At 45.2% G+C, this 27,933-nt stretch overlaps 1 protein-coding gene and 1 pseudogene across 1 annotated transcript in view; both read right to left on the bottom strand.

Moving 5' to 3' along the window:
* Positions 1-21,920, bottom strand: part of LOC115142463 (rhomboid-related protein 3-like) — a 53,042-nt gene extending 31,122 nt beyond the window's left edge. The window contains 2 exon segments of the mRNA XM_029681950.2: positions 20,144-20,167; positions 20,704-21,920. Coding sequence (XP_029537810.2) covers positions 20,144-20,167; positions 20,704-20,823 — 144 coding nt within the window. The 5' untranslated portion in view covers positions 20,824-21,920.
* A 3,329-nt stretch (positions 21,921-25,249) lies between these two features.
* Positions 25,250-27,933, bottom strand: part of LOC115142465 (mitochondrial Rho GTPase 1-A-like) — a 42,186-nt pseudogene continuing 39,502 nt past the window's right edge.

Below are 27,933 nucleotides of genomic sequence, written 5' to 3' on the forward strand. Positions count from 1 at the left end.
AGCTAGTCTTCAGGATGGGCAATTTGTAAGAACCTGGCTCTGTGTTCACCAGACCAGATCTGACACCAACTTCACACTCCAAGTTAGGTCGACGTAGCAAAAGGTTGTGTTTTGACAGCTGCTGGCTGTCTGACACTGATAGGGTACAAGAATGTGTGTCAGACACAATTTCGACATAGGGAGTTAATTCTGCAGAACAGAACAATGCTTTTCATACCTCAAGGAGAGGAGCTTTCCAAATACCATACAATAGGAAATGATGAGGGGATTGTTGTTTTTTCAGTGTGTGTGTGTGTGTGTGTGTGTGTGTGTGTGTGTGTGTGTGTGTGTGTGTGTGTGTGTGTGTGTGTGTGTGTATGTGTGTGTGTGTGTGTGTGTGTGTGTGTGTGTGTGTGTGTGTGTATGCAATTTTTTGTAAGACACCAACTTTCAAAGTTGCCCAGTTCAAAGCTAAAAGCTCCATTCAAGCTCATTTATGGGATAGATTCACATAAATTCACTTTTGGAATCTCCACGTTCGTTCTCATTCTGATGGATGTCTTGGTTTAACTATGCATTTGTCTCAGCTGGTACCAGCAAATGGAGATTGGCAGAACCAATATATCAGTCTAATAATTTGGTCCAATCAGTGCCAATGTATTAGCATCTCATTCAATCAGTGCCAATGTATTAGCATCTCATTCAATCAGTGCCAATATATCAGCATTTTTTCCAATCAGTGCTAACATTAGTCTTTTAATCAATAAGCACCGATATGTTAGTACTTCGTCCAATCAGAAGGCAGTATATTTGTCTTGCATCCAATCAGCGCCAATATAACGGTGTTACTATCAACACAGCTGCTGATGATTGAGTGATGATTGAGTGGCAGAATGAGGCGGGTCTAGGAGAAGGATATCGTCTCCAGACTGTCAATTACCCAGACATCATCTCTCCCGTCGCCAGAGATCATCTCTCCTGTCGCCAAACGTCTCGGCGGAAAGGTCAGCGTCTGGCTCAAATGGAGCCCTGTTAGCCATGCGTGTCACGACCAGGCTCGCGGACTTCCTACACCACTGTGACTTGAGCGATGTCTAATGCTTTGACAGGACACTAATAGCCTTTCTAATGCCATGCCAATGTCCGATAACGCTACCTCCGATAAGTCCACACTCACTAAGAGCCTGTGATAATCCATAGAGAACAGGAGGGAAGGTGTGTGTGTGTGTGTGTGTGTGTGTGTGGGGGTGTGTAAGTGTGTGTGTGTGTGTGTGTGTGGGGGGGTGTGTGTGTGTGGGTGTGTAAGTGTGTGTGTGTGTGTGTGGGTGTGTAAGTGTGTGTGTGGGTGTGTGTGTGTGGGTGTGGGTGTGTAAGTGTGTGTGCGTCTGTATGTGCAGAGGTTCACTCGTTAAAAGAAGGGAGGAGAGTGAGAATAGAGGTAAAAATAGATGAGGTGATAAATGACTGTGTCTAGAGTCGTATTATCCTCCTGTGTACAACGCTGTATCCACCTTAGTGAGCTAGCTAATATAAGGCCTGAGTCCACAGTTCCCTGATGACAGGTCAGAGAGTCTATGGTGGCACACTGACATCTGCAATGACAAAAGTAAGAACTTTGTTTTTTGAGGTAAGAATATGCTTTTCCTTTAGGGAAGGAGAATGTTCTTTCATAAAAGAGATTTAGACAATATGGAACTATTTTAGTCTACCAAGTATAAAGCCACGTGTGGAAACCACAGCAATGCTACTTAAGACTTTCTCATACTGCAGGTGGGAGGTTAAACAAAGATATGGGAGAGACAAGACTCCATTCCATTCTCTCACCCGGACAGCATGAAAAACCCACCATCCAATCCTCCCAATCTCCAACCCTTTCCAAGATCTCCACCTAGTCCTCACCCACCCCTTCCATTCCAAAACAACACCTCATGATTCCTGCTAAGGGTGCTCCTGCGCTACACTCTTAGAAAAAAGGTGTTATCTTGAATCTAAAAGGGTTCTTCGGTTGTCCCCATAAGAGAACCCGTTTTGGTTCCAGGCTGAACCATTTTGGTTCCATGTAAAAACCCTTTCCACAGAGGGTTCTACATGGAACCCAAAACGTTTCTACCTGGAACCAAAAAGGGTTCTCCTATGGAAACAGCTGAAGAACCCTCTTGGAACCCTTTTTTCTAAGAATGTAGCCTACATATTTAATGAGTGTTTACTCTAAGGCTTCCTTCTCTCTCTTCCTGTACCTTTTCTCTTCTACGTCATTTGGGTCCACTCTCCTTCTGCCATAATCATCTCTTCACACAATAAGCAGGAAAATAACAAGTTAAAATGGCCACCCTTCAGCACTTTTACTGGGGTTCTGGGGTACAATGGAATATTTGTTTTATTTGAGCTTTATTTAACTAGGCAAGTCAGTTAAGGACAAATTCTTATTATCAATGACAGCCTAGTAACAGTGGGTTAACTGCCTTGTTAACTGTGGTTTAACTGCCTCGGGGATTTGAACTTGCAACCTTTCGGTTACTAGCCCAACGCTCTAACCACTGTCAAGAGAAAAAAGGAAAGACAAAAAGAGAGACAGAGAGCGAGAGAGGAAAAGACAATGTGTGTGGGAGACAAGGACTTTCTGTCTAATGAACGTGCACATGGGTTAATTTAATGGACGAGGACTGTCTCTAGACCTGTCAGTGTGGGAAATGTCAGGTCAAACTGTGTTAGGACAACCCCCAAACGGATCAGTAGGCACCAAATGAAAGAAAACGGAGTTTTTTTTACCCTGACGGAATAATTGTCAAGAGAAAAAAGGAAAGACAAAAAGAGAGACAGAGAGCGAGAGAGGAAAAGACAATGTGTGTGGGAGACAAGGACTTTCTGTCTAATGAACGTGCACATGGGTTAATTTAATGGACGAGGACTGTCTCTAGACCTGTCAGTGTGGGAAATGTCAGGTCAAACTGTGTTAGGACAACCCCCAAACGGATCAGTAGGCACCAAATGAAAGAAAACGGAGTAAAACATGGAGGGACCACATGGGGTTGTTTTGCTACATTGCGCTTTAATAAACATGACCCAGGAGAAGGATACATTGTCTGACAGTATAGTCCACCAATCTCCTTCCCCCTTCAGTATTCTATCCATTCCTACCAGCCCCTGATTAAAGGAGGAGAGACAGACAGACCGCCCCTTTCTACAAAGACACAGCATCATTATCTTCTTTATTCCCTGGCTGGATGGGAAGTGAAAAGAGATAGATTAGCCTGGTGATTGCTTTCTCTCTCCAGGTGAACTCATTCACTCTCCTCCGTCTTTCATTTGAATCTCTTTAAAAGCACAAAAAAGGCTGGTAGGATTCATAACTCTGCATACAGTCCAATTTACTGGCTGAAATTGTTTTTCAGACCATGCACCTGTGATCTTTCTCTTTCCTCTCAGAGTGTCACGTTCTGACCATAGTTCTTTTGTGTTTTCCTTGTTTTAGTGTTGGTCAGGACAGTTTTGTATTATGTTCAAGTTTAGTTTTCTTATTAAAAAACATGAACTATAACCACGCTGCGTTTTGGACCGCCTCTCCTTCCCAGGAAGAAAGCTGTACAAGGGTAGTATATTGGTTTATTAGCTTGGTCCCAGATCTGTTTGTGTTGTTATGCCTAACGACCATAAGAGTTGGCATCAGGCTATAGGTTTTTTTGGTAGTCCTGTTTTGGGCTATGCTGCAAGCGGAGGGGGTGAGTGACGTGCCTTTCTGTCTGGGGTAATGGATGATGGCTGAGTGCGTGTCGCCTCGCCCAGTTGGTCTTTTAGCAGTGGGCTGTCAGTGTGTGTATGTGTGTGTGTGTGTGTGTGTGTGTGTGTGTTGGGCTGACAGTGTTTTAGGCTCTCTCATTCATCAGATCACTCTCATCAGGCTCCACCCGAAGTGTGTAACCTAGCAACACTGCCATGTTACATGGACATGTGATGACTTCACCCTGAGGGACAGGTCACAGCCAGGTACAAGTCACTCCCCATGGAGAGGGGTTGAGATGTCAGAGTCTCTGGTATTACACTGTTCTCTGGCTGTTACATAGCCTAGCGGTTAAAAGCATTGGGTCAGTAACCGAAAGGTCGTTGATTCAAACCCCCAAACTAGGTGAAAAATATGTTGATGTGCCCTTGAACCAGGCACTTAACCCTAATTGCTCTGGATAAGAGCATCTGCTAAATGAATACAATTTAAAATGTAAAACGTAATACCGTATCCCTGAAACACTCCCGCATCTTGATCTCTTCCTCTAACCCTGAACCACATTCATATTACACCAACAGGTGAACAGGTCATAATCCCTAATCCAATCACATCTAAACGACATCATCAGCTGGCTGTAATCATCCAGCGTAGCTGGGTCGGCAACCAAAACAAGCAGGGATTTAACAGTATCAATAGGCCTAATCAACAAGTAGAAAATGAATTAATCAGTTCAGTATGTGATCCAGCCGTCCACTATTTCCAACCAGTAGCCCCAACCTGTACAGCTAAAGACAGCCAAGATCTATCACTGGGAGTGAGATGACTTTTCGCCCACTCCTTGTCCTCCTCCTCTCAAAACCCTGACGGCAACAATACTTAATTACCGTCTTATTGCACTGAGACATGTTCTTGGTTCAGTTATGGGAGCTGAGGCCTTAAGCAATACACACATACATGCACACACACACATCATAATGGCTGCAGGCTTAGTGTAAAATGGGGTACAGTACTATCATAAGGCTTAGACAGATGAGGCTCTATAGCAACAACACAAAACAAAAAGGCTAGGGGGCTGAAATGTAACAAACTCCTGCTTGGTTGTTAGCTGGGTGCTAGAGCCCAGTGTGTGTGTGTGTGTGTGTGTGTGTGTGTGTGTGTGTGTGTAACAAGGCTATATACAGGGGGTACAGGTACAGAGTCAATGTGCAAATGTGCGGGGGCACTGGTGTCGAGGTAATTGAGGTAATTATGTACATTTTAGGTAGAGTAAGGTAAGGTAAGTGGCTATGCATAGATAATAACAGAGAGTAGCAGCAGCATGGGGGGGAATGCAAATAGTCTGGGTAGCCATTTGATTAGCTGTTCAGGAGTCTTATGGCTTGGGGGTAGAAGCTGTTAAGAAGCTTCTTGGACCTAGACTTGGCGCTCCGGTACCGCTTGCCGTGCCGTAGCAGAGAGAACCGTCTATGACTGGGGTGGCTGGAGTCTTTGACCATTTTTAGGGTCTTCCTGATACCGCCTGGTATAGAGGTCCTGGATGGCAGGAAGCTTGGCCTCGGTGATGTACTGGACCGTACGCACTACCCTCTGTGGTGCCTTGCGGTCGGAGGTCGAGCAGTTGCCATTCCAGGCAGTGATGCAACCGGTCAGGATGCTCTCAATGGGGCAGCTGTAAAACCTTTTGAGGATCTGGGGACCCGTGCCAAATATTTTCAGTCTCCTGAGGGGGAATAGGTTTTGTTGTGCCCTCTTCTCGACTGTCTTGGTGTGCTTAGACCATGTTAGTTTGTCGTTGATGTGGACACCAAGGAACTTGAAGCTCTCAACCTGCTCCATTACAGCCCTGTCAATGAGATTGGGGGAGTGTTCGGTCCTCCTTTTCCTGTAGTCCACAATCATCTCCTTTGTCTTGATCACATTGAGGGAGAGGTTGTTGTCCTTGCACTACACGGTCAGGTCTCTGACCTCCTCCCTATAAGCTGTCTCATTGTTGTCGGTGATCAGGCCCATTGTGCCATCAGCAAACTTAATAATGGTGTTGGAGTCGTGCCTGACCGTGTAGATATGAGTGAACAGGGAGTACAGGAGGGGACTGAGCACGCACCCCTGAGGGGCCCCAGTGTTGAGGATCAGTATGGCGGATGTGTTGTTACCTACCCTTATCACCTGGGGGCGGCCCGTCAGGAAGTCCAGGATCCAGATTGCAGAGGGAGGTGTTTAGTCCCAGGGTCCATAGCTTAGTGATGAGCTTTGAGGGCACTATGGTGTTGAACACTGAGCTGTAGTCAATGAATAGCATTCTCACATAGGTGTTCCTTTTGTCCAGGTGGGAAAGGGCCGTGTGGAGTTCAATAGAGATTGCATCACATGTGGATCTGTTGGGTCGGTATGCAAATTGGAGTGGGTCTAGGGTTTTTGGGATAATGGTGTTGAAGTGAGCCATGATCAGCTTTTCAAAGCATTTCATGGCTACAGACGTGAGTGCTACGGGTCGGTAGTAATTTATGCAGGATACCTTAGTGGTCTTGGGCCCAGGGACTATGGTGGTCTGCTTGAAACATGTTGCTATTACAGACTCAGAGAGGGAGAGGTTGAAAATGTCAGTGAAGACACTTGCCAGTTGGTCAGCTCGGAGTACATGTCCTGGTAATCCATCTGGCCCAGCAACCTTTGCGAATTTTCACCTGTTTAAAGGTCTGTGGAGGGTGTGATCACATAGTCGTCCGGAACAGCTAATGCTCTCATGCATGTCTCAGTGTTACTTACCTCAAAGCGAGCATAGAAATAATTTAGCTAGTTTGGTAGCCTCGTGTCATTGGGCAGCTCTCGGCTGTGCTTGCCTTTGTAGTCTGTAATAGTTTGCAACCCCTCCACATCCGACGAGCATCGGAGCCGGTGTAGTACGATTCGATCTTATTCCTGTATTGATGCATTGCCTGTTTGATTGGTCTTGAGGGCATAGCAGGATTTCTTATAAGCTTCCGGGTTAGAGTTCCGCTCCTTGAAAGGGGAAGCTTTAGCCTTTAGCTCAGTGCGGATGCTGCCTGTAATCCATGACGACGTCCTCGTTGCACTTATTTATAAAGCCAGTGACTGATGTGGTGTACTCCTCAATGCCATCGGAAGAATACTGGAACATATTCCAGTCTGTGCTAGCAAAACAGTCCTGTAGTTTAGCATCTGCTTCATCTGACCACTTTTTTATAGACCGAGTCACTGGTGCATCCTGCTTAAATTTTAGCTTGTAAGCGGGAATCAGGAGGATAGAGTTATGGTCAGATTTGCCAAATGGTGGGTGAGGGAGAGCTTTGTATGCGTCTCTGTGTGTGGAGTAAAGGTGGTCTAGAATTTTTTCCCCTCTGGTTGCACAATTAACATGTTGATAGAAATTAGATAAAACTGATTTAAGCTTTCCTGCATTAAAGTCCCCGGGCCACTAGGAGCGCCGCCTCTGGATGAGGGTTTTCCTGTTTGTTTATGGCGTAATACAGCTCACGGAGTGAGGTTTTAGTGCCAGCCTTGGTCTGTGGTGGTATGTAGACAGCTTAGAAAAATACAGATGAAAACTCTCTAGGTAGATAGTGTGGTCTATGGCTTTTCATGAGATACTCTACCTCAGGAGAGCAAAACCTTAGATATTGTGCACCAGCTGTTGTTTACATAAATGCATAGGCCCCCATCCCGTGTCTTACCAGAGGCTGCTGTTCTGTCCTGCCGATAAAGTGTATAACCCACCAGCTGTATGTTCTTAATGTCGTAGTTCAGCCACGACTCTGTGAAACATAAGATATTACAGTTTTTAATGTCCCGTTGGTAGGATATACGTGCTTTCAGTTTGTCCCATTTATATTCCAGTGATTGAACGACAGCATCCCCATTTCTTTCCGCAAAACCTACGTTTCCTTTTTTCAGTGAATCACGGGGATCTTGGCCTGGTCGGGCATCCGTAGTATATCCCTCGCGTCCGACTCATTGAAGGAGTAATCCTCGTCCAATTTGAGGTGAGTAATCTCAGTTCTGATGTCCAGAAGCTCTTTTCAGTCATAAGAGAGAGTAGCAGCAACATTATGTACAAAACAAGTTACGAACAACGCGAAAAGACAAACAAAATAGCATGGTTGGTTAAGAGCCAATAAGACGTGGCCCTCCGGCGCCATCTTACATTGTAGCCTATGTGATGATTGCAGAGACCCGTTTTCTCACTGCAACCAATAATGTAGTTTTCAGTCCCCTAGTTCCACACTCTTCATATGGGAGCGTAAGAAACAATTATCAAATGGCACCCTTTTCCCTACATAGTGCACAACCACCAATGGACCCTGGTCAAAAGTAGTGCACTATATAGGGAATAGGGTGCCATTTGGAAAGCCGATTAATCTGCTGGGGAGCTAAAGATATAGCATGAGAAGTTAATGGTAAAAGGACACTGTAGTTTTTAGAATAGAATAACGTATTCTATACTTAATCATGTTTATTTCTCTCCTCTAACTGAACTTCCATTGTCTTACCAAGACTTGCTGTCTGAATATCTTTTTACCTCTGCTTGATACGCAGTTCATTCATCTTGGTGGAAAAAGAAAAGTGGCAACTGATAACAGAATTGACTTTTCTCTGTTTCGAATTCTCTGTTAAGTCTTGGAGCATTGTGGAGATCTCAGGTCTGTTATTCTGGGAAACCCTCTCGGTCCCCCCTCTTGTTTCTGTCATCGTCATGATCACCTCGTCGGCTCAGCACATGCCCAAGGTGATCGACAGACAGTGCTTAGCTTTCACTTGGACCACCGGGCCGTCTCCTCTTACATCTCTCTGACTCTATCTTTCTCTGTGTCCCTCTTCCTCTCTCTCTCTCTCGCTCTCTCTACATGTCGCATCACTGATGTGAACTGGCCACCAACAGGTATTGCTTAGCATTCACAGCTTCAGTGTGATGGTGACTTCACAGTGCTCTTTCTCACCTGGACAAAAGGAACACCTATGTGAGAATGCTGTTCATTGACTACAGCTCAGCGTTCAACACCAAAGTGCCCACAAAGCTCATCACTAAGTTAAGGACTCTGGGACTAAACACCTCCCTCTGCAACTGGATCCTGGACTTCCTGACAGGCCGCCCCCAGGTGGTAAGAGAAGGCAACAACATGTCTGCCACGTTGATCCTTAACACCGGGGCCCCTCGGGGGTGTGCACTTAGTTCCCTCCTGTATTCCCTGTTCACTCATGACTGCATGGCCAAACACGACTACAACACCATAATTAACACCATAATTAAGAACTGGCAATGTGGTGCCAGGACAACAACCTCTCCCTCAATGTGAGCAAGACAAAGGAGCTGATCGTGGACTACAGGTAAAGTCGGGCCGAACACGCCCCTATTCACATCGACGAGGCTGTAGTGGAGCGGGTCAAGAGCTTCAAGTTCCTTGGTGTCCACATCACCAACAAACTATCATGGTCCAAACATACCAAGACAGTTGTGAGGAGGGCACGACAAAACCTATACCCCGTCAGGAGACTGAAAAGATTTGTCACGGGTCCCCAGATCCTCAAAAGGTTTTACAGCTGCACCATCGAGAGCATCCTGACCAGTTGCATCCCTGCCTGGTATGGCAACTGCTCGACATCTGACCGTAAGGGGCTACAGAGGGTAGTGCGAACGGTCCGGTACATCACTGGGGACTAGCTTCCTGCCATCCAGGACCTATATAATAGGCGTTGTCAGAGGAAAGGCCATAAGGCCACTGTTTTTTCTCTGCTACCGCACGGCAAGCAGTACCAGAGCGCCAAGTCTAGGACCAAAAGGCTCCTCAAACAGCTTCTACCCCCAAGCCATTAGACTGCTGAACACTTCATAAAAATCTCCACCAGACAATTTACATTGACCCCCCCCCCCCTGTACACTGCTGCTACTCACTGTTTGTTTGTTACCTATGAATAGTCACTTCACCCCCACCTACATGTACAGATTACCTCAACTAGCATGTACCCCTGCACACTGACTCGGTACCGGTGCCCCCTGTATATAGCCTCGTTGTTGTTATTCTTATTATGTTACTTTTCATTATTACTTTTCATTTTAGTCTACTTGGTAAATATTTTCTTCTTCTTGAACTGCACTGTTGGTTAAGGGCTTGTAAGTAAGCATTTCACGGTAAGGTCTACACTTGTATTCGGCATATGTGGCAAATAAAGTTTTTATTTGATTTGATTTAATGGTGCGGAAGCGTTCTGTAGCGTGAGGCAGATTGATGTACAGCTACACCCCCTGGACAGGACGCTCGTCTGTCACAGGGCCTCATGGTTTGTGTTCTCATATCTTGACTGAAGGGTGTGTCTAATGGTACTGAGGTCATGAACCATTGCGTGTAGGAGCTCTACACTGCCCTACCAAGCAAAAGGGCAGTAACTGCTCATTGAGTGTAACTGAGAAAAATGTCTTTAAAAGTATTTTCATTGTTCAGCCTGAGTTGAAGGCAGATCACTGGAAATCTGTTGTTTTGCTATGAGGTCATGTTTTATTCATATTGACCCTGACCTCTGACACAGTAGTTACTGTCTTCTTGCTTGGTACACCCACTGGAATACGTTTCCATGACGATTATTTTTTTTACGCAAACTTGTGTTCATAAATGTAAGTATTCAGACCCATTGACTTTTTCTACATTTAGTTACGTTACGGCCTTATTCTAAAATGGATTCAATTGTTTTTCCCCCTCATCCATCAACACACAATACCCATATAATGACAAACCAAAACTATTTTTTAGACATTTCTGCTAATTTATATATATTTTTAAATACAATTAATTACATAATTATTCAGACCCTTTACTCAGTACTATGTTGAAGCACCTTTGACAGCGATTATGGCCTCGAATATTCTTGGGTATGACGCTACAGACTTGGCACACCTATATTTGGGGAGTTTCTCCCATTCTTCTCTGCAGATCCTCTCAAGTTCTGTCAGGTTGGATGGGGAGCGTTGCTGCACAGCCATTTTCAGGTCTCTCCAGAGATGTTAGATCGGGTTCAAGTCCGGGTTCTGGCTGGGCCACTCAAGGACATTCAGAGACTTGTCCAGAAGCCACTCCTGCGATGTCTTGGCTGTGTGCTCAGGGTCGTTGTCCTGTTGGAAGGTGAATCTTCGCCTCAGTCTGAGGTCTTGAGCGCTCTGGAGCATCAAGGATCTCTCTGTACTTTGCTCCGTTCATCTTTCCCTTGATCCTGACTAGTCTCCCAGTCCTTGCCTCTTAAAAACATCCCCACAGCATGACGCTGCCACCACATGCTTCACCGTAGGGATGGTGCCAGGTTTCCTTCTGACGTGATTCGTGGCATTCAGGCCAAAGAGTTCAATCTTGGCTGTCAAAGAGTTCAATCTTGGCTGTCAAAGAGTTCAATCTTGGCTGTCAAAGAGTTCAATCTTGGCTGTCAAAAGAGTTCAATCAAGGCTGTCATCCTGGTAAGCGTGTAATTAGAAGCATCTGAGAAGAGGAACTGGGGATTCCTTCCTGGTTTACTGGCTTTACCACAGAGGCACCGAATTCTGTACATAGTGCACTTTATTTAACCAGAGACCTATGGACCATGTTCAATAACACAACACTTTTGGGAAAAGGGTGCAATTTGGGACGTTGTCACATAATAAGAACTGGCATGTCTCATCAAGGTTGCTGTCAAGGAGTTGCCTTGAAAGTGTCAATATGAGTTTGACTATGAGGTCTGATATAAAGTTGTGTGGCCTTTGCTTCTATGATAGTTTGAATAAGAAGATTTTAGGCCTACCGTGATAGTTTGATTATGACGTTTTGAGGAGAATGTGTCAGCCAAGAGGATGTTTCACACCAACGCTACAGATGAAGGGATACCTTGCGTGTTGCTTGGACACTGTGGTCTTGCCTTTACATAATAGAAAAGTGTTTTTGTGGGAAAAGCCCGACAGATATATGTCCTTGAATGAAAGTTTGGGCACAAGGCCGTCTTTCATGTCACGGTTGTGGCACTCATCTCCTCATTTTATCCTCAGCCTCTTCCCAACGTATCTGTGAGAAAATGAAACCAGTCACGAAGATCATCATTTATCTTGGACTTTTATGAAATTCCTGGGTCTCAATATGAGAGGCTAAGTGGTTGAACCTCATGCTGCTATAGCCCACAGTGACCTCTGGCAGGCTAGCTGTGGAGACCTTCAGCCGTTCTGGTGGTTGTCTATAGGTCATAACTCTGCTGAGCCCCATGGAGGTTAGAACCATTATCATACCCCCCAACTCTTCTCTCCTTAAGTTCCTTTTCTGGAAGTTTCTTTCAACCTTTGGGCCGAAGTTTAACTCCCTTTTACCTTTAAAGGAGAGGCGTTCTGGTAGGAGAGAGGAGGAGAAAGTGCTCTGTGCTCCCTGACCTTTTGGGATTATGGTAATAGGATTATGAAATAGAGGGTGATCCACACCACAGCAGGGCTCTCAACCAGGCCACCACATATCAGGAGACTGACTGACTGGCTTATTGTTATGGGTGGAGAAAAAGGCCCAGGTGGACAAGCAGCCTGTGAGTCACCACCAAGGCTTTGATAGAAGGCATCTGTTTCCCCCAGTTGATGTTGTTTTCCCTTTCTCCTCCTCTGCGACTTTATCCAGGGGGGCAGTGTTGCTTGAGATGTCGACGGACAGTTGAAGGCTCCCACTCCCTGCCCAGATGGCAACCTTGAAAATGTCACAGACAGAGGACCCCACCCCACCCACTCCGATCACCACCTCCCTCCTCCCAATCCCAAACCCTCTCCTACGTTTTTGTAGAATTTAAATCAGGCCCCCCTGAGGGCAGCCCCGGGCCGGGTCCATTTCCCCATTAAAGACCATAAATCTCTATGGTGAATGGAGCCGCCACCACCTCATAAAAAGGGGTCAGTTTAGGGCGACCCCCAGAAAGAAGGACTGAATAGAGAGAAAAACAGACAGAGAAGGCTCCAAAAATAAATGTTTCTCCCTCTTTTTGTTCCCTCGTTCTCGGGAACGGCCTCAGAATGGCCTCTGACGGTGGTTCCTGTAAATGAGGGCTTGGCCCGCTGGTAATGAGGGTTTCTCACCCCAATGTTATGTGGAGATTTGTTTGAAGAGTTTTATGGCCTCCTGTCTTTATCTCTGTGCTGACCTGCCCATGCCCTGTGTCTGAACAACATGGACTCTCCATCACCCTCTTTCTTCTTCCACAACTTTTCTTTTGAAGGTGTATGTGTGTATGTTTTTGTGTATGATGAATAAGATGTATCTGTGTGTGTGTGTGTGTGTGTGCATGAATTAGTCATCACATGTGTATGTGTGCGTATATTCCACACACTCCTTTCAGACTCAGGCGATTGGGGGGTTGGGAACCTGCTGAGGACCACTCACCCAGCTGTCTGCTGTGTGAATCCCTGTTACCACAGGAGCCCTGGGGGCAAAGCAAGCCTCCTTTTGATTCCCCCTTTCGTTCTCTCTGTTCCCCCTCTGTAGTATCCCAGTGTTCAGCTATTGTTATTGTCTTAGTTTTTTCCTAAAACTGCCATTTTGTTAAAGGGCTTTTAAGTAAGCGTTTCACTGAAAAGTCTACACCTATTGTATTCGGCACGTGTGACAAATAAAATGTGATTTGATGGATCAGCCAAAGCAGGAAATAGTGCTACTGAGGTAGAATACGGAAGATACAGACCAAGTATGAGTCTCAGACTAGGAGTGTTGAAAAAGGGTCAGTTTAGCATTTTAGAGTGGGTTTGTGAGTGGGAGGAAAAGGTTTGTGAGTGGGAGGAAAAGGTTTGTGAGTGGGAGGAAAAGGTTTGTGAGTGGGAGGAAAAGGTTTGTGAGTGGGAGGAAAAGGTTTGTGAGTGGGAGGAAAAGTTGCTGCAGGAAACGCCAACAAACTTAGATTTTCCAGCCCCTCGCTTTATTTAATCTAAACCGCAAGCTGTCCTCACTTCAACACTAGTGTAATGTCAAGGGAGATGATACACACAGCTAGATGGTGAGGCGTTTTAAAGGGGACCGCTTCCTGGCCTGGTGAACACAAGGGAAGTATTCAGTTACACTGGTTTGAGGTTTAAATTAAAAGCACGCACACACACACACACGCTGGTTTAGTGTTTAAATGCATAATGCTGCATCGTCAATGTTGCTCATTAACCCGTCAGAGAGAGAAACATCTGTAGAGGGGTTGTCTGCAGCCTCTGTTTGTCCTTGTAGTCAATTTAGACCCAAGAAAGACTCAATTGTTCTACCGAGGGAGAAGATAGAAGAGTTCGATATTGGAAGATGTTGAGTTGTATATGCATCACAGCCACTAATGGGAAGTGCTTGAGTGAGGATGGGAGATGTTCACACACACACACCTGTTCACCACATGGATGGGTAAACACACTGTTTATTGTTGCAGTGTCAACAGTCCACCTGCAGGGCTTCGGTGTTGAACCAGTAGGGTTTGAGGTGCAGGAATGTGTCACAGAGACAGACCTGTGTGTGTGTGTGTGTGTGTGTGTGTGTGTGTGTGTGTGTGTGTGTGTGTGTGTGTGTGTGTGTGTGTGTGTGGTCGCCAAGGCATTCCTAGTCGATCACCAAACATTTGTGTAAATAAAACAACGATAAAGCCTTGCCAAAGACAGTACAGTACGACTATAGGATAAAACTGCTCCTCCAATAGAAACCCCAACCACACTTGTAGGCCAGCTAAGCTCATGTGCAGAAACAAGTCGTTGGGTCTAATGGTCGTCTCGCTCCAAACTGCACACCTGCAGGCCACCAAATCAAAGGCACTCCTTCGATATAAAGTAGTTGTTAATTATATACGTTTTTTACCCCTTTTTCTCCACAAATGTTGTGATATCCAATTGGTAGTTACAGTCTCGTCCCATCGTTCCGACTCCCCTATGGACTCGGGTGAGGTGAAGGTCGAGAGCCATACGTCCTTTGAAACCCGACCCTCCTTAGCCACACTGCTTCTTGACACACTGCTCTCTTAACCCGGAAGCCAGCCGCACCAATGTGTCGGAGGAAACGCCGTCCAACTGGCGACCGTGTCATTGTGCACGTGTCCGGCCCGCCACAGGAGTCGAACGGCTCTCGACCTTCGCCTCTCCCGAGTCCATACGGGAGTTACAGCGATGAGACAAGACTGTAACTACCAATTGGAAATCACAAAGAGAAAAAGGCGGTAAAAAAAATCAAACTGAAGTGATCTTGACTCAGAAAAGGTTGGTTACCACGTCACTAGACCTTTTGTCTCACCTAAACCCCAGTATAACTGGTCCATAACCCTGATACACACACTCACAAGCACACACATTCACAAGAAACACACACAAACCCAATGAGTAAAACGTAGAAACTCCAACAAACAAAGACCACGGAAAGACTTTGGCACAAAAGGCATGAAACCCACTGCATACTGCAGGCCCCCAGGCGTTTAGAGCAGAGTGGTGGGTCCCTGCCAGGAGAGGACTCTCCCAGTATAGTATCCCCTGTAACCACAACCTGTGGGAAGGTATCACAGTTTCAGCCATAAGGAATGAATGGATCTTAGTGTCTTTGATCCCAATAGATCTGAGTGACAGGCTGAAATAGGAGACGTTTAGCACCTCTGCCTGCTCCCAAGTTTGGGGAATCTTGATTGGTATGTCAAGGGTTTCTGTGGAAACAGGGGAATTCACAAAAATATTGCAGACATTGCAGGGTAGGTTCTACTACTGTACTCAGCGTATGGGCTAGACTGGGAGCTATGAGTGACATGTAACTTGCTCCCACAGTCAGAGAGAAATGACAAAGATGAACTTTCACCGAGTGTAAAAAGGGAATGATATACTGAGTATAATAACTCGTGTTAATAAAAAGCCAGAGGTTGTCACTTACAGGATGTCACCCCATCAGACCCCTGCAGTAACCTACTGATGTGTGTATAAACGTACTCAAGCGGCGGTGAACTTAAGAGAGCCTGTAAGTGGGATGATGGGCAGTCTCCTCTCCTCAGCAATGTTATCCACTTCACTGTGGAAACCGAAGCCAAATCGGACGAAAAACTAAACAGAGAGAGAGAGAGACAGGGGGGAGAGGAGAGGGAAAGAGAGATGGCACAGGGTCTCTGACAGCTGGCGTGTCTCTACATCCACACAGTCACACACACAGTCAAATACTCTCCCTAGAGTACCACTCACTGGCATCGATTCCACCCCGCTGACCCCTTCTAACGGATTAACATATCGAAGACAAACTTAGGGGCATACTGTATGTACACACAGTCACACACACATACACAAATAAATACATATTAAACAAACATATGTTGTACACACACACACACACACACACACACAGGGAACCACCCTGCACCATGTGGGTAGAGCACATAGCATTGAACCATCAACAGATACACGTTCATTTTGTGCTGCCATCTCTCATCTCTCCGTGTGTACACACTGCAGTCCGCAGCCAATTATGACTGAAGCAGCAGCACATCTTTCTGTCTATCGACAGATCGACAGGCAGGGGAGGGGCTATTTATAGCGCAACATTAGAAGAGCTGCTCACAACTTACTGACTGGAACTCCCTTTCATTAGGGAAATAAGGAAATGTATTTAAAGCATTTAGTGACTAGCAAGAGAGACGCAAGCAGATTGGGTCTCTAAATAAAAAGCATAGAGATTATAGCCTACATATAGACTGATCGATCTCTATGATGAAAACCTCAACACTGAGAGAACAGTGGTTTGAGAGGAGGTATGGTAAACCAGCATCAACACAGACAGATGCAAGTTGGCGGAGCTGACACGAAGTAAACACCTAAATGCTGAGAGTAATGGAATGAGAGAGGACGTGTGGCAACCCTGCAATCAGACCAGGGCCACCATTTTGGCTCAAACCCAATCAGTACCAGTTACCTGGACCGTTGACAATCAACCCTGACACTGGAGAGGAGAGGAATGACAGGGTTGAGAGGCTGGCAGCTGTACCATGTGGTGACCGAGTGAGTGGCGCTAAACAAAAGATGCCCGAAATGATGGCTGCCTGCCTTCCTATTCTGTCAATGGCAGCCACGCTCCACTTCACATGCTCATTGACACATACAACAGCATGAGATAAAGAGCCCAGATTGAGAGGCACACACACACACAGATACACTAAGAACAGGTGGGTCCCCACTCCAATCAAAGAGCATTTGACTGGTTCATGTCCCCAGTTCACTGTAGCGTATAATGTGACAGGATCCTGGTTAAACTGGATGTGTGTACATCAGTGGAGGCTGCTGAAGGGAGGACGGCTCATAATAATGGCTAGAATAGAGCAAATGGAAAGGCATCAAACACATGGAAACCATGTGTTTAATTAGTGTATTTGATACCATTCCACCCATTCCGTTCTATCCATTACCATGAGCCCGTCCTCCCCAATTAAGGTGCCACCAACCTCCTGTGGTGTACACTGTGTGCCCATGTGAAAAAGTCTTAATCCCCATAATTCCCTCTGTTCTGGACGCGTGCCTGTTGGCGTCTTAACAGGCCAGAGGCAGGCAGAGCAGGATTGTGTGTGTACAGTACAGTGGCACATATGTCAACACAAAGGGTGCAGTGTGGGGACGACTGGCCATTGTGGGGACACACAGGGAAGGCAGATGGGGTAATAATGGGATTGGGGCCTGTAGAACAAGTGTTATCGCACAGCACTCCTTCGACACAGGTTCTCTCTGTTACTGGTCAATGGTTCAGTCACAGTCTGTACCATAGAAATATCATCTGTAGATAGAATCTATACAGCGGTTCCCAGCCCTATTTCTATGGAGCTTTAAAAAAAAAGTCATTCAAAGGTCAGCCAGAGAGTTGTAACATTAGCAAGCAGGGTAGCCTCCATGTGTTCCTTCACCCATGAGTTCCAAACCATTTGCATCAGTATACGGACTTAATGTTCCACGTCTGGTGCTGACTTCCATCTGGGCACTTCCATGGGAAGGTAAGAGGGGGTGTGACTAATGGAGACATTCCCATCCCAGATAATGGCTGTGTGTGTACACAGTCTGGGTTGTACACAGAAATGTGTCAGCGCAACAAGCAAGAAACACAATAAGCTCCTACTCCCTCTCCACCAACCACTGAGGAAACAGAATGAGGTGACGCAACAAATATCCACTATAACATTTGTAATGCACACTGCCTTACACAGTCATAAAAACAAAAACAAATATCCCTTGGGTCATCTTTCAAGGGAAAACACCAAGTTGTTTGTTTCATTTTTCCAGATCCATCCTATTTATAACAGCAAGCCCTTAATACATTCCTACTTACATCGTCCAATCCTGCAAAACAAGCTGAAAATCTGTGAGGGAAAGACACAAATACTCAGACTGTTTCTTCTTGAGTGGTTTCACCATCATCACTAATCAGGCCAGTAGTGTGTGTGTGTGTGTGTGTGTGTGTGTGTGTGTGTGTGTGTGTGTGTGCACTTGTGTGTGTGAGTATTTGTGTGTGCGTGTGCGTGTGCGCGTGTGTGTAGTAGTAGTCCTCATTCCCTAGTATGTTTAAAGATCTTAGATGGGTAACACAAATCAGAGCTATCGTAGGTTTATTATCTTATTTCCTGGTTGAAGAGAAAGCACTTTCACTTTCATTAAAACACCAGCCTGGGAGACATGTATGTATGTGTCCCAAATGGCACCCTATTCCCTTTATAGTGCACTACATGGGGAATAGGGTGCCATTTGGGACGGAATCTAGAAAGAGGCGTTAGCACATGGATCATCTAAACAATCTGGGTGATGTGGACGGACAGTTTGTGCTCTCTAGATGACAAAGCAAAGAATTATGGGAAACATCCCTGTATCATATTACTTGTGACCCAAATTGTACCCTATTCACGAAATAGTGCACAACTTTTGAACACTGCTCTGTTCAAGATTAGTCAACTAAACATCCAACAAGAAAGGCCTATTCCTCCATTTATGAAGTAAAAATCCAACGAGAAAGGCCTATTCCTCCATTTATGAACTAAACATCCAACGAGCAGGGCCTATTCCTCCATTTATGAACTAAACATCCAATGAGCAAGGCCTATTCCTCCATTTATGAACTAAACATCCAATGAGCAAGGCCTATTCCTCCATTTATGAACTAAACATCCAATGAGCAAGGCCTATTCCTCCATTTATGAACTAAACATCCAATGAGCAAGGCCTATTCCTCCATTTATGAACTAAACATCCAATGAGCAAGGCCTATTCCTCCATTTATGAACTAAACATCCAATGAGCAAGGCCTATTCCTCCATTTATGAACGTCCAACTATTCCATTTTTTCAGTCATCCAATGGTTGCCAGTAAAAATCTCCAATTTCTGGTCCACCATCCACCCTATAATTGATCTTCCTTAGTGTCCACTGTGAGGAGCTGAGTGATCCTAAAGGTCAACATTTCCAATGTATGACAAATGGAAGGGGTCATTTACGAGGTGGACGGGGGAAGGAATAAAAGAGTGAAAGGGCATTTGTAGCTGCCAGACTGGACAGCATCCCCTTCTATAGGCTATATTTGGTTCTCCCCCTGGCCCCCCTCCCATCTAGTCTGAAGGCCACTTGAGAATATTCAAAGCGATGCCGAGCCGCATAAAGGCAGTGGATTGAGAGGCCCGCTTAATGCCTGTCCACAATGTATACCCCCCCACACACACATATATACACACACCAACGACCCCAAACCCCTTTTCCCGTAATCCCATGAATCCCTAGCCAGTCCTCCAGAGCATGAAAGAGCGAGCCTGACACGAGCCTCTGACTTCCCCCCTGTCCCCCTCCCTAACCCCCTTATACTTCCTTTGTCCCCCCCTGGGGGACCAGGAGTGAGTGTGGGGCCCGCCGACCAGGCTGGGGCAGGCAGGTGTTGAGGCAGCTCCATGGGATGGAGTGGTGGGAGAGAGGGTGTGCGAGTTGAGGGGGAACCTGGTATTCCGTCTGTCATGCCAACCTGATGGCCTAGGCATAACACACACACACACACACCCTTGTTTGTCACTGTGGCCGCCGACATGACAGCCCACAGGCGGAGCAACGGCAACTGTAACCAGGATTATGTATTGCTCTAAATGCATTTGGGAGGGTCGATGTCAGGAGGACTGGAGGACTGGAGGAGGGAAACACCCAACACAACCTGCTTGCTTCTTTTATCTGGTTCTCCGCCTCCCATTCCTCAGGCATCAAGGGCTCAACTCACCGCCACCGCAGGACTGACAGGAGATAGACTTTATAATAATGTCACGGATAGTTGACTTGCTATTCCATGACTATTGGGTGAAGATCAAGGTCAGTTCATAAGTCACAGTTTTAGTACTAAATGTGGTACTTGTAACAAGTTAAAGTTCGGACAGCAAACAATTCCTCACATAAAACGACAGGTAAGTAGACACCCTTCATGAGTGCGCATGCAACATGTAACACAACGACGATACATACCTTGTCGAACAGAGATTTCCATTGCTGAGATGTGGAAAGAGGAAAGGAGCGGGTAGGGAAGGAGAGAGAGAAAAGAGGGAAAGAAAAGGTTTCAGAGAGAAAGGTGCCATTTATCAGATAGACACGCCTGTCATTAAGGAGTGAAGTCAGCAGGTAGCCTACAAGAACTGTCCTTCATTCAATGAATCAATATAATTGAACAATTGAAGACATCATCAACTTTGTATGGTAGTAGCCATGCTATGCCTGCTCAGTTAGCTGTAATGAACACATATAGTCAATGGATTGTTGACTGTGATGATATAATGACTATGGTCTATGTATGAGTCTATGAAGCTGTCTGAGAATGGTCGCTGGCATAATAATATTCATAGCTTACAACCATAACACAGTGTAAAAAGTACAATACAAATGTGTTATTATTTCAATTGTCTAGTTAAATAAAAAATATTCGCTACTGTAGAATACACCGTGGGAAAAACGTGCCTTTAATGTGATTTTCTGTATTGGGATGAAATTGAAAAACGCTGATGACAATATGAATATGGCTCCAGACTTACGTCCTCTGGGGCCACGGGAAGAACATCGATACTCTCCAGCACTTCTATCTCGTCTCCCTCCGCGTTCGCCGCCACTGCTGGAGAGGAATGCACCGGCACGTCCCGAGACGCGTCCGGCATCGTCGGGCTGCGGCTGCCCCTCTCCTCAATGCACTACTGGGCGATTCAATATCAAATCCTTACCGACAAACAATATCCATTCTCTGCTATTTGAGCCACATTACGCACATAATCCATATTTGAGAAATCACCAAGCGAGGCTAATTAATCAACGCAGGTGTCTCAAAGACAATCGGGCATCCTTATTCCAACCCTGGTCCTTTGCGGCTTTTTAGAAAAAATATATTAGCCCGCAAAATAACATCTATCCTCCGTTTGTTCACAAGCTCATTGAAGAGAAAATATATGTTTAATAGATCCACGCACAGAGCAAAAGTTGAGTGCCGAGTTGGGTGTCTGTGGAGTGCGCATCTGCGTCTCGCCACTCCGAGCGACAGTGTGTGTGTGTAACAACTGAATTGGGGGTGTGTGTCCGCCAAGTCCTTCTCCTATTTCATACGACAGCCCACCTGCACCTCAGTCCAGCTTTCTGTAGACAGACACAGCATTTTTCACTGCCAAAGTACTGAAATCTCATTGGGACGGACAGGCAGGCAACTATCCAAGTTGACAGCAGTGATTGTTAATTCCAATGTGACTCACCTGAAAATGAAATAGAATAGAGGTGTGTGTGGCAGTAATGAATGAAATTGGCTACTCACTTCAATAGTGAATAAGATAAGACGTCATAGTGTATTACAAGGAAAAAGGCATAGTTGGAAAACCCCTCAGCATAAAACAGCATATAATGCTACTCAGTCTACGGCGCAAAAAGCAGCATGGGTAGCCTAAATGTCAATGCAGTCCGTCACGGAACACTGACTCCAAAGATGTCTAGTCGATCGTCCAAAAGTCGCGCAAGTGTAAATTCAGGTGCGTCATTGTACCCTCGCAGTTGTTTACAGCGACGCACCTCGGTCAGCTGCCCAACCCCGCTGTCTCAGTCAGCAGCCTCTAGGAACACACTGACTCCGCTCCCGAAGTTGGATCGGGACCAGCCAGCACTCTGGCACTGTTCAAGCCGGTAGGCAAGCAGGCAAGCACCTTCGGCTCCGTTGCACTGTCGCATGCATACATGCCTCCGGCGCAGAGAAAGATGGATTTTTGGCTGCGAGGTGAGAACACCACCCACAACCACAGAAGGCTTCGAGGAACCCCGGTTCACACCAGCTGGCTCTCACTCTGGTACTTTATCACGTTATGTCATCAGATAGACAGTGCGCACATGTGACTCAGCGGGTAGACTTGGCTGAAGAGGATCCAAATTCAACACAAAAATGTGCGTGTGGGCTATTAAAATACACAACATAGTATTCAGACAGTGGAAGTGCCTGATACGGATCTAATTCAAAGAGGGACAATTCTATCCTGTAACATTTCCATCCAACATTCACTGAAAGGGTGGTGAATTCAATCATGAAGCATAGCACTGATCTACTATGATAGTCAGTTTAGGACACTTATGGTACCAAACACTGTTTTACTTCTCTTTTCACCTTCCTTCCCCTCTGTATCTGGGTGGTAAGTTTGGTGAGGTTGAGGAGAGTAATAAGGGCCTGTAAATTCCAGGTTGCGTTTCAGGGTCATAAACAAACACTCCCCTGCAGGCCTGCAATGACAATCAGCAAAATGATGGGTCTTCCATTCCAGAGGACCACCTACCCATTATCTATAATCACTTCAAACAAACCATTCATTTAAGATGTGTGTGTTTTGTGTTGTTTGTGTGCACATGCATGTGCTTGTGTGTGCCCACTTGTGTGTGTGTGTAAGTTATTTTGTGGCTGTGGGGTGCAGCTGCTTTTGAGTGGGCTGGTAGCACTGTAAAGAGATTGTATCTCTCTCACAAAACCTCCACATGCTATTCGATAGTATTACCATGGAAACAATATGGCCAGAGGTTATTTTTAACCTTATGGGTCTTGTGACACCTACACAGCACTTTTGGATGAAACTGCAGCCAACAATGTTTTAACAGCGAAATACTATACTACCCGTCCTCAACTGGCCTCAAAACGCTTCCTCCGAGAGAGATCGAAGCTGTTGGGATGCCATCTGCAGTCAGCTGTGCAATTACCATGTTTGAGATCACAATTAAACTAATCTCATCACCCAGACCACATCTCAACTAATATATACGTATACTGAATGTGGGGTCTTCATTTCTAATGACTTTCCCGATTACTTTAGCCTAACACTGCTGTGGTTTCCATTCAAACTTCTACTTAGATCATGCTCACTTGAGTATCACCGTCCGATAGCCTTGGCTTAACTAACCCATGAGCAAAGCATTCCAATCCCCTGCTGGTTGCACATACTGAAATCTATGCAATTTGGCCAGTCAGTTAGACACTTACTCATAATATGTTACTCATTATGAGTTACAGCGACACTTGGAGACACTCATAGTATCAACGTCCCCCATATCACCAGTGAGTGACTCAAACCATTGTCCCGCCTGTAGCGCACCCAACACGGGAGAGGAAGGGAACCGCCAATTTAAATTTAAATCTAATTGGGTGAAGCGTTCACATGTCAACTTTCACAGGTCAACTGCTGGTGGCGTCAGCTCTGAAAGTAGAACAGCCCACGGAACAGAGCGCAGAGGAACTGAGGCTAACCGCGGGTAATCACCTGCACGGTGAGAGGAATGCTTATCAACTCTGTCTCAGGATGTTAGTAGCTCTGTCTGCGTAGGTGTTAACTGGTGAAAACAGGTACAAATGACCTGCTATCTAGAAGAAAAGGAAACGCACACCTATTTAGGAGAGGTGCTGGCTAGCGGAGTAGAACGCTTGAAAATAAAAGAGAGCCGCACACTCTAGGAGCTCAGATGCAAAAATATAATTACCAACGTTTCGACAGCCAAGCTGTCTTCATCTGGGTGTCAAATGACCTGCTAGACAGACATGTACTCACTCACACATACACACTGTTAAGGCTCTGTGTTCCATGTATTTGCGTCTCTCTCGCTCTCTCTCACACACACACAGAAAGAGAGAGAGAGAAGAACAGACCAATCAGTTAGGCCCTAGGGAATAATCTTCATGGTTAAAAAGGCAATTTTATGCAGTCTGGTGGGGATCATTAGAGACTAGTTACAGCTCATCCCTGAGGGATCCGACTGCGCCCTGAATATTGTTATTAGGTAGCCTAGTGGTTAGAGCGTTGGACAAGTAACCGAAAGGTCGCTGGGTGGAATCCCGAGCTGACAAGGTCCAAATCTGTCGTTCTGCCCCTGAACAAGGCATTTAAACCACTGTTCCTAGGTAGTCATTGAAAATAAGAATTTGTTCTTCACTGACTTGCCTAATTAAATAAAGGTTTAAAAAATCATTGTAAAAACGTGGTGGTGTGCTGTCTGTAGACATTGTAAAAACGTGGTGGTGTGCTGTCTGTAGACATTGTAAAAACGTGGTGGTGTGCTGTCTGTAGACATTGTAAAAACGTGGTGGTGTGCTGTCTGTAGACATTGTAAAAACGTGGTGGTGTGCTGTCTGTAGACATTGTAAAAACGTGGTGGTGTGCTGTCTGTAGACATTGTAAAAACGTGGTGGTGTGCTGTCTGTAGACATTGTAAAAACGTGGTGGTGTGCTGTCTGTAGACATTGTAAAAACGTGGTGGTGTGCTGTTTGTAGACATTGTAAAACGTGGTGGTGTGCTGTCTGTAGACATTGTAAAAACGTGGTGGTGTGCTGTCTGTAGACATTGTAAAAACGTGGTGGTGTGCTGTCTGTAGACATTTTAAAAACGTGGTGGTGTGCTGCCTGTAGACATTGTAAAAACGTGGTGGTGTGCTGTCTGTAGACATTTTAAAAACGTGGTGGTGTGCTGTCTGTAGACATTGTAAAAACGTGGTGGTGTGCTGTCTGTAGACATTGTAAAAACGTGGTGGTGTGCTGTCTGTAGACATTGTAAAAACGTGGTGGTGTGCTGTCTGTAGACATTGTAAAAACGTGGTGGTGTGCTGTCTGTAGACATTGTAATCATTATTTTGGTAATACTGCCTCCATGTGTCCACTGGCAGACCTACAGTTACTACATCACATTACCTCATCCTTCACGTGAAATCAGGGGGAATGACATCGCTGGCTGCCTCCTTCCCTACCCCTCAGAGGGACCTTCCTGGACCAATGTAGTGAGGACCTGAAATTAGGAGAACATTCAGCAGCATGTTGGCATTACCTCAATACTACAACAAATACTCTGAAGTCAAAATCATACCAATCACTTCGGCAGATCTCTTGCATAACGTGCACTGAGGAAGGCACTGTTCTGAAAACATTGGTGATACCCAATCAATTGGAAGCATATATATATATTATGCGACTTTATTTATTTAAACGTACCTCTCCATTTGTCAGCACCTCTGACTATTTTGGGTGTGCATTAACTGCTGCTTTTCATTTAAAAAATGATCCCAAATGCAATAAAACATTCTTGACACAGGATTAAAGTAGATTTATTTATTATAAACATTGGAAAGGCAAACGTGAAACACAATTGTCCTAATGTTCTGGGAGTTGGGGGTGCTGGATAACATTTGGATAATTGGAATAATACCATTGAGAAGAATGTTGGCTTCATAATAACAGTATATTTGATATTATAATATTGGAGGATGATCAGAAAAAGCAAAGCATGCAAATACAATAACTGTACAGCCTCACATACACACATAGCAAGCACACACAATTTTGACATGCATGCCCAACACACACACCACCTGGGTGGTCCATACCCATACAGGAAGCCATGGGTGGGCTACAGAGGCTACTTCTGCCTTACTGAGTTCTAGGGGTAAGGCGCAGACACCCAAAAAGTATCATCCCATAACGAACATCCATTGATTGAATATGGGCTGATTCAGCCTTACAAATTTGTAAGTGTGCCACCGAGCTTCTGACCCTGGAAGGCAAACTAAAGAACAACATTTTAATAACAGTAGAACAGCCTTTACTTGAACTGGTTTGAGAACATTTGAAAATACTAAATACATGATGGAAAGCTAATGCCTTTATAGCATTGAATGTGGCTTTGTTGTGCCATTATAGAGTCAGCATTTGAACTTCATTATGTCCCGTTTGTTCAAGGGGAAACAAATATACAAGCAGTTATATATACATTATTTCCACATTGTTTCAGTGCTTGTTTTAAAGCATATATTTTTGTGTATGGTATTGGTTATTTTGCATACTCATTTCACTACCCTTACTTCAGCTGCTTAAGATGGAATTGTTTTCCCATTTCAATCCACACAGGTAACCAAAAGAAATTGATATTTTGCACAAAGAGAAGAAATCACTAGCTTCATCAGCAGTAGTTATATAATCACATTTTCAATATAAATATGATATACTTTTGAGTACAGACTTGCAGAAGCCAAAATAAAGAACAATAGCAGTCATTTTCTTGTGAAATCTCTAGGTATAAAACTAAATAACGTTTGCTTTTTTCCCCCTCATCACATGGGGGACATACTGGATCTTTTATGATCTTAGAGAGATATTTATTGGGAGAGGGTGCCAGGTTTAGCCTGGTCCCAGATCTGTCTGTGCTGTCCTGCCATCTACTATTGCCAATGGGGCAGATCCAGAACTTGCACTTAAGTTGAATTTTCACTTAGTCATGTATTGATGTCAATGGGAGACTAAGTGTAAATTCAACTTAACTGGAACCTAGGATTCACTCCATACACCATAGTAGTTGGCAAAACAGCACAAAAAGATTTGGGTACAAGTCTCGCAAAGGTTGCGTTTGCATTGGATCACCGTTGTTTGAGCAGCACTCTGTACATGGCGAAGCCCAGCACGGCAAACACAGTGGCTCCCACGCTCACTCTCAACCAGAAGGTGGAGCTCTTCAGGTCAGCCTGTGTCACATGTCTGAGAAGAGAGAGAAGGAAAGATACACATAGAGAGAGAGAGCGAGGATCCAGAGATAGAAAGAGAGCGAGAGAAAAACATTGAGACACATTACGTCAGAGACAACATGTAATGCTTTTACATAACCTCTCTGCTTACACAGATGATCACGATACATTCGGAAAGTATTCAGACCATATTTCCATATTTTGTAACGTTACAGCCTTATTCTAAAATGTATTTTAAAAATCCTCATCAATGTACATACAATACAGATTTTTGACATTTTTGCAAATAAAAAAATAAAAACATACCTTACGTAAGTATTCAGACCCTTTGATATGAGACTCGAAATTGAGCTCAGGTGCATCTTGTTTCCATTGATCATCCTTGAGATATTTTTACAACTTGATTGGAGTCCACTTGCGGTAAATTCAATTGATTGGACATGATTTGGAAAGGCACACACCTGTCTATATAAAAAAGGTCCCAAAGTTGAAAGTGCATGACACGATGTCGAAGGAATTGTTCGTAGAGCTCCGAGACAGGATTGTGTCGAGGCACAGATCTGGGGAAGGGTACCAAAACATGTCCAAGAACACAGTGGCCTCCATAATTCTTAAATGGAAGAAGTTTGGAACCACCAAGACTGTTCCTAGTGCTGGCCGCCCAGACAAACTGAACAATCGGTGGAGAAGGGCCTTGGTCAGGGAGGTGACCAAGAACCCGATGGTCACTCTGACAGAATTCCATAGTTCCTCTGTGGAGAAGGACAGACCGAAGGACAACCATCTCTGCAGCACTCCACCTATCAGGCCTTTATGGAAGAGTGGCCAAACGGAAGCCACTCCTCAGTAAAAGGCACGACAGCCCGCTTGAAGTTTTCCAAATGGCACCTAAAGGACTCTCAGACCATGAGAAACAAGATTCTCTGGTCGGATGAAACCAAGATTGAACTCTTTGGCCTGAATGCCAAGCGTCACGTCTGGAGGAAACCTGGCACCATCTCTACGGTGAAGCATGGTAGGTGGCAGTGGCAGGGACTGGGAGACTAGTCAGGTTCGAGGCAAAAATGAACGGAGCAAAGTAAAGAGAGATCCTTGATGAAAACCTGCTCCAGAGCGCTCAGGATCTCAGACTGGGGCGAAAGTTCGCCTTCCAACAGGACAACAACCCTAAACATACAGCGAAGATAACGCAGGAGCGGCTTCGGGACAAGTCTCTGAATGTCCTTGAGTGGCCCAGCCAGAGCCCAGACTTGAACCC

The sequence above is a fragment of the Oncorhynchus nerka genome, linkage group LG15 (assembly GCF_034236695.1).
Source record: "Oncorhynchus nerka isolate Pitt River linkage group LG15, Oner_Uvic_2.0, whole genome shotgun sequence".
In the NCBI taxonomy this organism is placed as follows: Eukaryota; Metazoa; Chordata; class Actinopteri; order Salmoniformes; family Salmonidae; genus Oncorhynchus; species Oncorhynchus nerka.